Source organism: Jatropha curcas, chromosome 6, assembly GCF_041381405.1.
Source record: "Jatropha curcas cultivar XTBG-Jc1 chromosome 6, XTBG_Jcur_1.0, whole genome shotgun sequence".
Lineage (NCBI taxonomy): Eukaryota > Viridiplantae > Streptophyta > Magnoliopsida > Malpighiales > Euphorbiaceae > Jatropha > Jatropha curcas.
Genome location: NC_143156.1, coordinates 342,438 through 356,127, shown reverse-complemented (window position 1 = coordinate 356,127; position 13,690 = coordinate 342,438). Strand labels below are relative to the sequence as shown.

Here is a 13,690-nt window from a genome sequence, read left to right as displayed (position 1 = left end):
AAGAGATAGACGTTCATCAACTTTATGGTAAATGAAAATTTAATTTTAATTTCAATTTCCAAATATTCATATAAAAAACTTGATTTCTCTTTTCTAAAAAAATTAATTTCTTTGATCAATTCGGCTTCGGTTCTTCAAATAGACAAATGCTTAATACAAATGGAGACTTACGACATGTTTTCTTTGAAAATTCCCAGCAAAAAAAATATTCATTGAGCATAGAACATTTAAATTTTCAATTTTTATTTATAAGATCTAAAGATAGGCTACAATGGATTGAAGTGAACAGTAGGAACACACAAAAGTGGATGAGCCAAGTACATGATGAAGCCTGGTTTAGCTTCCCAATTAACCTTCCCAGCATCAACCTTCCAATCAAAGCATTGAACCATGGATGCTATGCTAATGCTAACCATACTTAAAGCTAAATTTGAACCAGGGCACGTTCTTCTTCCCCCTCCAAATGGAACAAAACTGAAATTATTTTGCTTTTTAGTTTCTTTTTCTTGCAAGAATCTTTCTGGGTAGAAGTCATTAGGATTTTCCCACAGTTTCGGATCCCTCATTATGGAATATACATTGATTACTAATGTAGTGTTTTTGGGTATGTCAAATCCTCCAATTTTACAATCTTCAAATCCTTGTCTGATTATTGCAGGTCCTACTGGGCGTATAACCTCAAAGTTTCCTTTACTACTGCTTGTAAATAATGAAGATTTTGGATATCTGACTCTTCCACTAGTCTCTTTTTTCCAACAACTGATTCTATTTCCTCTCTTAGTTTCCTGAATACATTAGGATGGTTCATGAGCTCCGCCATTGCCCAAGCCATGGTGTGTGCTGAAGTGTCAGTCCCTGCAATGAAGAGTTCCTGCAATGAGATTGCTCCATGAACCATCAGAGCTTAATTAGGTAAAAAATTGGAAAATTTCCAATTCGGTAATTATCTTTAGAGCATACGTGAAAGAAGATCTTCATGTGATTCCTGCTTATCTTAAATTCTGCATCTTTATCTTTATATACTTGTAAGAGACTATCCATCAAATCTTTATCCTCTCTGTCAAAACCATCCACCATAGCTCTCTTCATGCTCCTTCAAGATTTTCTCCAGCAACTCATCATATCCTCCAGTTATATCCTTTACTTGTTTTCTAAATAACCAAAAACCTAATTTTTTAAAAGGACCCAACATGGTAGCTATAGTTAATTTTCCTACTAGATTAACTGATCGTACCACTAGCTCTCTACATCTTCGAGCCTCATCGTCTTCCTTTGAACACCTTGTGCTCATTAACATTCTGCATATGGTATTGTTTGTTAGCCTCAATAGCTCATGACCCAAATCAAATTTCTCCTTTTTATAAGCTTTCTGTATTAGATCATGCAAAAAACGCATGAGTTCTTCGCGTCGAACACCATAAGATCTTTCGAGCTGTCGGGCTCCAAGCAATTCTGTAAGGCAAAGTTTCTTCATAAATCTCCAGTAATCTCCATAAGGAGCTGTAACGAAGCTTGAGTTTCCAAGCACATTTTCAAAAGTACTAGTTTGGGGTCTGGCTGAGAAGTTGAGATCGTTAGTTTTGAAGATCTCAGCCCAAATGATGCTGATGACACGATGAAAAAGGGGCGATAGCCAAGGCGGAGTGTAATCAATTAGAAGAAGAAGAAGAAAAGATTCAATAATTGACTCCTGAAATAAATTATACTTATTAAGTTTGATTAAGTACAAAACGATGATATTATTTTAGTCATTAACATACTGTTTATACTTTAGAGCTTAGAATATGGTGTGAAGATTGATGTTATCATAAAATTGAACTATATCAGACAAAAGAAGAAGAACAAAAAAAAAAAACCCTAAATCATGTGGAATGATTCTCACTGACTTCCAAACTTTGTCTCTAGTCTTCTTAGCAATTATCAAGATTTTTTTTACTAAATCATGTGGAAATTTTCTTTCTATATTTATATATAAATCTTACTTTAAATGTTAAATAAATTTTTTAAGAAGTATATGTGTGTAAGTAGATGCCGACTGATTTTTTTTTTTTTTTTTTTTGGTAAAATAAGGGAAAACTCAACTATAAGCACGTTATAAATCAGAATAAACGATATTTGTAGAATCTTGGAGGAGCCAATAAGAGACTAGGGTTTGTTTGACAATCTTAATTGTTCTAATAGCTGATAGCTATTTTAATAATTATCATTTGTTTTACTAGCAGTTCTGATAGTTGTTAGTTGTTTTAACAATTGTAAGTTGTTTTACTAGTGGTTATTTGTTAGATATTAACTGTCAGTAGTTAGTTATGTTTATATAGTAGTTTAGAATAAAAATATTCAATAAAAATAATTGTTTCATTAGTTGTTTAATAAAAAATGATAAAAAAAGTATGAAAGTGGAGAACAAAGTAAAGATAAGTGATGTCATAAAAAGTTCATAAAACGTTAATTGTTAACGAAGATAACGTTCCATGAAACATTGCCTCAAACTCTAAACGCTAGAATAGATATTAAATCACCAAAATTTATAATTAATGAAGATAGTGTTTTAACCTAATTAAAACACTGCTTCAAACATTGATGTCAAATAGGGCTTAGACCAACTAAGGAGGATAAATGATACTAATAGTCACCTAACTTCATATTTAATTTCGTAAGATTATATAATTTTAATTTGTCATTTTTACTCACAAAATTTTAACATTTGTTTTAATGAGAGGTCATTCGCGTACCACCATTGAAATATTCAACATGATAATAAAAATAAAATATTTTATTTTAAAAATTCATATTTTCTCCTAATACATCAATTTGGAATCTGCCTATTAATTTATTTAATAAATAATATTTTTTTAAAACAAGTTTTAAAAAAATAAAAGAGAAAAAAAAATTTCACTCTATCATTTATATTTTCTAGCATTGTTTCCCTTTCTTTTTTATATTCCTTTGCAATCATGATTTTTTTTTTCAATAAATATAATTTTTACTGTCATATTACTATTATAATTAGAAAAAATGACAAATTGAAATTATCTGAACTAATTTAGTGCAAAATTAGGTGACTATTCATATGATTTAGCCCATAAGCATCCAACATATGAAGGACTTTTATGTGTCATATAGCTTTATGTTCCTTTTCTTTTATTTTTAGTCCATGACATTTGATGAGGATGTACTATTGAACCAAGTGTCATTCAAAGTCATTAGATCTGTCCTAATTTTGCGAGGAATAAGTCTTGCTCCTAATCTGTATGTGCACATTGTGTGTTTTGGTATTTAACCAATAATAATAAGTAATTAGATTTAAGAGTTTCTTTTTTATATCAGGACGTGTAATTCCCTCAGGTCGTAAAGTAACCTTTTGCAAATGCGTTTTTCAAATATCGAACTTGTATTATCTTCTTCATTTTACTAAATGACTTGAGTTTCTGTCAATTAATAAAAATGAAAAATTTCTGGAATACTTTGCATATCTTCCATTCGTTACTAACTCTCCAACAGAAAAGATTTTGAAGATCAAATTAAGATTTTTCATTCTCTTTTGCAATGAATAAGTGGAACACATTAGTCGTCTGCTCTCAAGATAGGCAATAAGGATCAAAGAAGAACAATCACTCATTCTTAAAATTAACGTTCTTAAGACTAAAAAGTAGGTAGAAAATAAAGAGCTCTGGTTCCTAATTTTACCATAGTTGGATCCACCAATTCGTCTATTAATCATTTATTTGTCTTGCCTTGTGTATTTAAATAAGTTAATACGTAGAATATTACTCACAAGAATTTATTTCTGTTAGCTAATTTTGTTGACTTCTACAAATTAATAAGATAAGTTAATACATACCTAATAATTTATTTGCTATAGTTAGCTAATTATTAATTTTGTTGGCTTCTACATATTATCTCTGTTTGGTACCTTTTAATTTTTTAAAAGAAATTAAGAAAATAATTAAATCGGCTTAATACTAAAAAAATATAATTGATTAAATTACCTTTTAAAATAATTCTTGATAATTAGGAGAGGTAAAATTTCATAGAGATATATAGATAAAGATAAAATTAGAATAAAATAATTAATACTATCTTAATTTTCTAAACATGTCATCTAAGACTTTTAGTTAAAAATTTTAAGCATCTTCAAACTTGATTATTTTTTTTTTTTAACCTCAAGCTTTAGTGGTTTGTTTTATTTTTAAATTTGATTTTTTTTTTTTAATATTAGGACAAAATAATTCGAACTTGAATCTGTTGCTAAGTTATAAATGATAAGACTTGTCCCAGACACCAAACCAATCAATGAAAATTTTTTTTAAAATTTATTATTATTATTATTATTTTAGTGAATGATCAGTAAATATTCTTGTCACCGTCGATAACGTATTTTTTATAGATTTGGTATATGGTTTGGTGGAATAGTTAAGTTTTTCCTAGTTATAAATGTGCGTTTAGCAGTTTATTTTATATGCAGTAATCTCATTCCACCGAGTAGCCTCTATAGTCGAAAAATGGTAAGCATGGGTGATATCCAATACAATTGGATAATACCCCTCTTTCTTTGGCTAATCTCAACCCTTCTTCAAAACTTGTTCAAGAAGATAACCCAACCAACCCTTCATCTTCCTCCAAGTCCGCCGGCACTTCTATTCATTGGCCACCTTCACCTTCTTAGTCCAGTGGTAACCAAATGCTTCCCATTTCTCTCATCTAAATATGGCCCTCTCCTCTATCTCCGACTCGGCTCTCGTCCTCTCCTTCTTGTCTCATCAGCTTCTTTTGCCGCTGAGATTTTCAAAAGAAACGATGTTGTTTTTGAAAGTAGGCCGAAGTCACCATTTGTTGATGGGTTACTATTTGGAGATTACGGCATCATGGCTGCTCCCTATCGAGACTACTGGAGATTCATGAAGAAACTATGCGTAACAGAATTACTTGGAACTCGCCAAGTCGAAAGATCTATTGGAGTTCGAAACGAAGAAATACAAAGACGTTTCTTGAAAAAATTCTTGGAGAAAGCTTATAGAAATGAGAATATTGATTTGGGTAATGAGCTAATGAAGCTAACGAATAATACTATTTGCAGAATGGTAATGAGCACAAGGTATTCGGAAGAAAACGATGAAGCAGAGTGGTGTAGAGAGCTTGTTCTAGGGTCAATTGAGTTGGTTGGAAAGTTGGCTGTTGCTACTGTCTTAGGTCCTCTCAAAAAATTAGGTTTTTGGTTGAATAGGAAACAGTTAAAGGATATACCTAGAAAGGAGGATGAGTTGTTGGATAAGATTTTGAAAGAGCATGAAGACAGAGCTAAGATAATGGTGATGACAAAGAGGTTAAAGATTTAATGGATATTCTACTACAAGTGTGTCAAGATAAATATGCAGAATTCAAAATAAGCAAGAACCACTTTAAAGCCTTCGTTACGGCACGTAATCTTGATCTTTTTTTTATTAGTTTTAACCGTATAGTATTCAAAGTCTACTTGACTAATATGGATAAGACAAGCCCAAAAAGGTTCCTTCGAGTGTTTTAAAAAGAATCTATACGGAAAAGACTTACTTACATTTAGTGTATGGATCCACTTATATATTAAACTAATGACAAAGACTTATCTACATTTGGTGTATAGATCCACCTATACATCAAACTAATGATAAATCATGTTTTTGTTCAAATAAAGGTATTTCTGACCATATATTTAGAAGAAAAAAAATAATATATATATATTGATGAAGAAATTTGATCTGAAGAAATATCCATATATAAATACACCCCTAAAACAAAAGCGTCAATAATTATAAAAAAATCAGAATTATGTACCGCAACGAAAGTTTTAATGTGGTTATCTCTTAATCAGAGGTATTGAGTTCGAGCCTTCATACTGAAGGAAAATACTTGCCTTCAATTAGTGTACAGGTGGTATCATACACATAGCCAATAAAAAAAATAGTTTTTTTTTTAAATGTTAGTTGTTTATATATATATATATATATATATATATATATATAAAAGAAATGATTCATTTTTGGTTGTATCAGGATCTCTTCATAGGAGGGACCGTCACTTCAGCAGCTACCATGCAATGGATTATGGCTGAGCTGATCAACCATCCTAAGGTATTCAAGAAACTGAGGGAGGAGATAGAATCAGTTACAGGAACAAATAGATCAGTGCATGAATCAGATATCCCAAATCTCCATTATTTGCAAGCAGTCGTAAAGGAAACACTAAGACTATACCCTCTCGCACCTCTAATGCCAAGAGAATGCAGTGAAGATTGTAAAATTGGAGGTTTTAATATACCCAAAGAAACTGCAGTTCTAATCAACGCATATTCAATAATGAGAGATCCAGAGATTTGGGAAAACCCTAGTAAATTCTACCCCGAGAGATTCTTGTAAGAAAAGGAAATTAAGATACAAAACAATTTAAATTTTCTCCCATTTGGTGGGGGAAAGAGATCGTGCCCTGGTTCTAATTTAGCTTTGAGTGTAATTCATATTACTATTGCATCAATGGTTCAATGCTTTGATTGGAATTTTGTTAAATGGAGATAATAAGGTTAATATGGAAGCTAAAGCAGGCACGAATGTGCCTGGCTCATCCACTTCTGTGTGTTCCTGTGCTTCACTTCAATCCATTTGTTGCTTAAATAATTACAATTTTCATTGATTTGGTTTATAGTTGGGACCGTAAATCCGGTATAAGCAAGTTATTTTCAAGTTTTAGATGATACTTTAAAAAAAATCCGAAAATCATATTTGACCGGATTGCTCTGGTGGCATGATATAAAACCCACTTAGGCGCTGCATTTGTCCCATTAATTGCTACTGGTATTATGGACTTTATTCATTTCTCTTACCCATATCTCTTCCTTATCTTGGTAAAATATTAAACTAAATATTTTTTTTTTTTTCTTTATAGCATCAGAGAGAGATCGGTGGTGAATATATATGGTGTTAACAGCTCTGCATATTCCTTATCTTGCATTTGTAATTCTTCTGGGATTCTGGAAAGGAATTGGAAACACTTCACAGAACCTGCATATTGCAATTTTACAATCTTGAAACCCTTGTCTGAATATTGCAGGTCCTACTGGGTATAGTCTCAATGTCTACTACTGGGTATAGGTAGCAACTTTGAAGATACAACTATTTCAAGTCTTTTATTCTAGGAGAAATTCTATTGGCTATTTGCATTAATTGGAATTTGAGGAAGGAAATTTTAATGTTTATTTTCTCCAAAAAAAAAAATCCTTAAATAGCATAAGGAATGATGTAAATGATCCGAACTAGCTCACAAGCTGTTCGAACTCGACCCAAAAAAAGTTCAAATAAGTTCGGATCAAATCTCGAACTTAATGATGTTCAGTTTGAAAGCTCGTCGAGCCTGATCGAGCCTTATATATATTTAAATATATAATGTTTTAAACTTATTGGAGCATTGAGCTCAAACTTAAAATTTTTTGAGAGTAACTCGAATCTCTAATAAAGTCTCCGCTCGAGCCTAAAATTTTCAAATTCGTTGAGTTTCAAGCCGAGCTTCAAGTTTGACAGGTTGGAGCTTGGCTCGGTTCATTTACACCCTAGACATGAACACATTTTTTTGAGGGGAAAAGAGTGTTAATTTTGGCTTCAAATCCTTAATTATGATTGGAACTCATGACCTTCTTAATACCATTCCAAATTCCATTATCATCAAGCCAAAGTTGATTATTGAGAAAAAAAAATAAAAACTGATCCAAACAAGAAGGAATAAGAAACATCCATTGTTCATACTTCATACTACATATAGATCAACAATCAATAAGATATAAGGAAAAAGAAACATCTAGAGCTAAAAATCCAACACATAATTCTAACATTTTGTGTTCTCTTATTACTACTAAAATGAACCCACCAAGCCCTAATCATAGACATGCTTGTGCTTCTACTTCTTTGAAATTTCACCTGCACGTTAAAAAAATGGATTAAAGAATAGAATTCAGTGGATTCTAAAGAAGTAACAAACAAAGCATAGCTAAAAGGAATGAAAAAAAAAAACAGAACTTTTTATCTGGTAAAGAAGAGATTTACATGGTTCAAAGTTAGTAGTGCACTTGTCAGGGAGCTGCAAGGCCATGTTCCTATCAACCCCAGAAATGGGAGGACCATTTACAAGCACGCACAAGCAAGGTTGGCCTAGTGTTTTCAAAGCATTGCAACAGACTTCACTTGGTGGGATTGGACTGAAAGGAGCCACTGCTGCCCTACAAGGGATTAATTGAACAAGTGCTGAGAAAAATGTGCTGCCACAAGCATGCGCTTCTCCTTGCCCCACTAAACCTGTCATCACTACCACCAAGATCAATAATGGTACTGTCTTAGCTCCAAAAAGCTTCATCTTTCAGCTTAATTATTTCTCTCTTCAATTATTTGTTATTTTGAAAAATAAAAATAATTGATCTCATATATAATGGTTTTGATTAGACAGACACATAGTACTTGTATATATAGCAAATGGGTGCTCATGCTACTGTGAATACCTTTCCTAACCCACGAACTACACGTTGGTCATGCCATTTCTGTGTCATCTCTGCTTTTTATCTGAGTTATATCTAGAGTCCTGTAGTACTTTTAGTGTGCTTATGAAATAGTTAATAAACTCAAATTTCATGACTCCTTGCAATTGTCTTTTTCTTTTCCTTTATTTTAACAACTTTTTTTGGGTAAAAAGTGAAATTTGTTGTTTTTTTTATGCAAGTTCAAGAAGTAAATCGTACAGAAAGTTGATTTTTGGACAAATTGTATATTACTCCCAAGTTTAAGGGGTCAAATTAAGCCTTATTCCATGTAACTACAAAAACTGGTTTAATTTGGTTTGATTTGGACCACCAACCAATTAAATTTAGACTCACATTTCTTTGTCAGTTTCTGGTAGTAGCTGCCACTTTTTCCTCGAACAATGGAAGCAGAAAACACATAAATAATAATTTGAGCTCGCACTAGCGATTTGAAGATTGGTCTAGCAAACACAAATAAGAAAACCTACAATCTTTTCACATCTAAAATTCTCAATCACCATAAATTTCAAAGAGGAGAAACTCATGAATGAGTTTATTAATTACATTACCTAGAATAAAAAGATTACATCTTGGAAGGGAATGCTAGAACGTCACAAATACAAGTGTTTGATGTCCTAATACTAAGCTCCTTCTTTATTGCACAACATGTTCATTTACATACATACATACCCAAACTAACCAGCAACCTACAAGATGTTGCTTATTATTAACTAATTAAAAGCTATCATTAAAACCGAGATTGGTCATATTTAATTGGCACCCAGATTGATTGCTGAGAGCTCCTTTTCCATAAACTCTCCTGCAAGCATTGCTGGGTATTTGCTTGCTTGTGGGTTTTCTGCAAAATGGCCTAAAGGCTTCATCATTGCATCTGATGCAATGTTTGAAAATAGCTGCAAATTAAAAGCAGAACAACAAAATAACTCATAAGTAACACAAAAAAAAAACTAGGAGTTGATACGAAAAAGTGGATACATGTAAGATATAGTTACTCACAGTTGAGGACACCCTCCATAGGCTGCGATTTTGCTTTGATGCCATTTTGATTGCATCAATTGTTCTGTCTGTGACAACAACTTCATGCATACCAGCCAAGCATTCTCCACCAGTCAACCACTCTATCTGCAATGTATTATTGAAATCCATAAGTCTGTCTGATCGTTAAACTAGATCAGTGCTCAAGAAATTGGTTAAAATCGTTTGTGATGCTAGTTCTTGGTTACCTGCTTTCCTGTCTGAATGAAAAGACATCCTGGAGGAACCTTCACTTCCATCTTTTTTCCATTCCTGAGCCAAATGTTTAGACCAGGGAATCTACTTCGTCCATGAATGGTTAAGAAGTTAGTATCATAATGATATCCAGCAAACACAGTTCCTTCCTCAGTATAATGGCTAAGGTCACTTCCTGTTGGGCCTAGAAGCTGTGGTCCCTGAAGTTGACATATGGAAGAAGAAATCAAATGTCATCTAGTGCATATATGTAATACCCTATTAATTACAAAACATATAAACAGTGACATTTCCACGTCTCACTTTATCAATCAAAATTTGAATAATCTTGAATCGGAAATATTTATCCTTGCTTAAATACCTTGATAAAGACACGACATGGACGAATTTAAATGTATATTTCATTAAAATTAGCACATGATATGCATTTTTTTCCGGAGGACCACGTCATTTACGTAGATGGGACTAATTCACACTCGAGCTGATAATGTGGGCAATTCGTTACAGGTAAAGTTTGCATGAAAATACAGTGCACTTCCGGCTAATTCCAACCGCTTGCTGGTCATAATATGCATGTTTATGCAGACACAAGTCCAAAGCTAAAGTGTGGGTGGTGATTTTGCAACAAACCTGCTTCAGAAGAGAGGTAAAAGCATCCTTGGGCAAGCCAAACCCAATTGCTGCCAATTCAGATACAGCCTGAAGAGAGAAATTAAAGGATACTGTAAAAAACCCTTCTGAAATATGACAATAACTACTATAAACCACCTTAAAGACTTGCCTCTACTGCATTAACCATTTTGTATCCCCATGAGTCCATGACTTGTTTCCACTCAGGAAAACCTTCAGGAATTGGAGGTTCCAAATTAAAGTGCTGAAATGTGAAAAAAGATAAATAAATATTGAGATTAAGAAAACAAAGAAGACATTCAAAGATCGGATGATGATGATGATGATACCTTGAAGCGAGTGTTTTCTGGTGTTGGATTTACTCTCCACATGTATCTTTCTTTGAGATCAGGTCCATTTGGTATCAATGGTTGGTAATGTATGGGCATTGTTTTTACCTTTTCTTGAATCTTTTCATCAACCGCACACCTTGCAACTTCTAATCCATCTGGGGTGGATCCAATCTGTTTTACATCAGGAATTTTTTTTTATTTGCTTCATATATTCTTTTTATTTCCCACACACTAACTGAGTATTTGATAATCATTATTATCAAATACCATCAATTAAGAAATATTACTTGTGATTACTGTCATTACAAACTTAAACTAATAAATTTTTTATCAACCACATGTATCTTAAGTTCACTAGGTTAGGCATAAATAGTATTTGTGCCTGGTTAACCACTAAAAAATAAAGCACTCCTATTGAATATTTTTTTCATCCGTAAAGATAGAATTTTGGATCAAGATATATTTAGAAACACACATTGAAGACTGGACGGCCCGACAAATATTGTCTTTTTCTTCCAAGAGTTATTGAGAGAACACATGCATCTTCAAAGGTTACATAATAGTCCACTTTAAAAGATTTTGGAACAATTATAAATTTCCAAAAGAAAGAAAAAGTTTTTTTCAATAATTAAAAAGCTCAACTATTGTGGTGTCATTTTAGGAAGCTAATCATTGAATAATTTTAAAATAGTCGTAAAACATTTAACTATTCAATTAAAATGCTAAATTTTAGCAAAATTGATTTAAGTAGAAATGACCGAAATCCCTTAATTAAGAGATTGAACGTTTGATACTTTCGAATAAAAAAATACCACTAGAAAAGCATGATGAAATTTAGTACGATAGACCGAGAACACTTATAATAAATAATAAAGACAAAAAAAAATGCCGAATTTCTAATTTTTATTTTTGAAAAATGAAGAGGGAAAAAAAAAGTATGCCTGATAATGTGATTGAGGTCTCTCGTGAAGCCTTTTGTACTCTGGAGGCCTCTCAAAGTACTTCTCCATCATATCTATGAACCGGTCATTATCCTCAGCGGAGCATCTCGGATCCTTCACGACCAAGGCTCCGGTTTCTCTCAGTATCCGACTCACTTCCTTACACAACTCACCGAGCCAGGGCCCGTATTCTTTGAGCTGACCCGATAATGTCTCTAGGTCATTGCTCAGTTTGTTGGGGATTTCTAAATATTGGGACAGATCAATGACCGGAAGCTCCATTTCGGATTTCGGAATTGTTTTTTCGATTGGTTGGTTTTGAATTTTGTTTAAGAGGAGAAAATGAGGAAGTTAAGGCGTGGCGGGAGAGGAGGAGGTGAGGTGGGTTTTAAATTGGAGTCGCGGCGCATGTTAGCATGGTCGGTAGTATCAGGACACGTAGCAAATGACAGGTTTGTCTTTTCATTTGGATTTTGAATTTTTCTTTTTAAATGCTGAAAGCAAAATATTCTATTTTCTTCACATGCTTATTATTCTTTATATACAACCAAAATTCTGAAATAATTTTCCTAAAAAAAAAAAATCTGAAATAATATCGTGAAATTCAACTACTCATTTCCTTTATTTATTAAATTAGTGAAAATTTTTATAATGGAAAGATCTAGAATCCAATACTTTTCACTCTCTACATTATTTAAAAAAACAATCATATCATATTTAATTGATCGCAAATAAATTTTATTGAGATTGCTAATAACTTTAAAGATTATATTTAGATATGAGGTAAATAATTTTTTTTTTTTACATTTACTTATATAAATGACATATTCAATTTCAATCAATTGCTCTCCTTCCCTACCATATTATTTTTTAAATTATTTTTACCTATTGTTTGAAATAAATGAATTCCATAAAATTTTGTGAAAATAATTTATAGATCTAAATCTTTGTATTTGATATGAAAAAAATAGAAATTTAAATTCTATAAATTTAATTCTGTAAATTTGAATATAATTATACTAAATTCTACTTAAAAAGACAGAATTTTCTAATGAATTTCACAAACTTAAACAATTCAAAGTTTTATTATAAAATTATTTATATTCTTAGTCTTCCAAAATTATTGAGTCCAAAATAATTTAAAAAATTAAAGCAGATAAATTTTAAATTTTAAATTTATTCTAAACATGAAAAATTCACTGGCAAATAAAATTTTCACATTTTAAATTCGTCTATGTGAAATGGAGCATTAATCTTGTATTGTTTTAGGAAATAGTTTCATCAAAAGCATTATTTTGTCATAATCCAAACAAAAAACAATCAAGATTCTATCATTAATTTTATAATTTGACAACTTTCATAATCATACCTAATAATATGTTGCAATTATATAACGTTATCATTGGTCCAATTTCATATAATTGACCCTATTTTTATGAAGAAGATGTAAAAAAAAACTTTATTTAATTCAAAAAAAATATTGTAGGAGTTATATTTTTTTTTTTCAAATATAAGAGAGGTTGAGATATTGTCTTCTATATTTTTTTCAAAAAAAAAAAAAAAAAACCCTTTAAATTTTTTCTTGAAATTTGTTATTATTTTTTTAGATAATAAATAAAAAAAAGGGATCATAGTCGGTGTGAGGTTGAGATAAATTGTTCCGTAAATTTTCTTTTCTTTTTTTATTTATACCACCTCCGAACCCTATTACTAGAAACCACTTAATCCGGCTCAAGGCTCAATCATATTTAAATTTTCTTTTTATTTTTTTCATAAATCACCGGTACCCATAACACTTAATTCGGCTTACGGTTTAGTCACAGTTAACTAACGTTCTTTGTCCCTTCATGCAGGTGTATTTAATAGAGATTGAACCCAATAGCTCTTCACACATACTCAGCTTGCCAACCGAGCCATAACCCGTAGACACCTCTATATTTTCTTTAATAAAAAAAATAAAATTCTTTTGAGCACTTTTGTCTTGAAATTTTTTTTTTTTTTTT

General features: G+C 31.7%; 3 protein-coding genes and 1 pseudogene across 3 annotated transcripts; 1 reads left to right on the top strand and 3 right to left on the bottom strand.

Annotated features, from left to right (window-relative positions):
• Positions 1-266: 266 nt before the first annotated feature.
• On the bottom strand, positions 267-1,647 carry LOC119371214 (cytochrome P450 705A22-like). Its single transcript, XM_037640952.2, is given in 4 exon segments — positions 267-668; positions 671-871; positions 961-1,081; positions 1,083-1,647. Coding segments are annotated over 4 exon segments (1,116 nt in total). The 5' UTR covers positions 1,475-1,647.
• Positions 1,648-4,474: 2,827 nt separating this feature from the next.
• Positions 4,475-6,643, top strand: LOC105628792 (cytochrome P450 705A22-like; annotated as a pseudogene).
• A 1,095-nt stretch (positions 6,644-7,738) lies between these two features.
• On the bottom strand, positions 7,739-8,462 carry LOC105628791 (Bifunctional inhibitor/lipid-transfer protein/seed storage 2S albumin superfamily protein). Its single transcript, XM_020677230.3, has 2 exons — positions 8,067-8,462; positions 7,739-7,940 (listed from the first exon to the last, which is right to left on the bottom strand). The coding sequence occupies exons 1-2, from the start codon at positions 8,371-8,373 to the stop codon at positions 7,921-7,923; spliced, it is 327 nt and encodes a 108-aa protein (XP_020532889.1). The 5' UTR covers positions 8,374-8,462; the 3' UTR covers positions 7,739-7,920.
• A 595-nt stretch (positions 8,463-9,057) lies between these two features.
• LOC105628670 (2-oxoglutarate-dependent dioxygenase FGSG_00048) lies at positions 9,058-12,061 on the bottom strand. Its single transcript, XM_012210128.4, has 7 exons — positions 11,688-12,061; positions 10,744-10,917; positions 10,566-10,658; positions 10,415-10,483; positions 9,778-9,984; positions 9,551-9,676; positions 9,058-9,447 (listed from the first exon to the last, which is right to left on the bottom strand). The coding sequence occupies exons 1-7, from the start codon at positions 11,967-11,969 to the stop codon at positions 9,304-9,306; spliced, it is 1,095 nt and encodes a 364-aa protein (XP_012065518.1). The 5' UTR covers positions 11,970-12,061; the 3' UTR covers positions 9,058-9,303.
• Between the last annotated feature and the right edge of the window lie 1,629 nt (positions 12,062-13,690).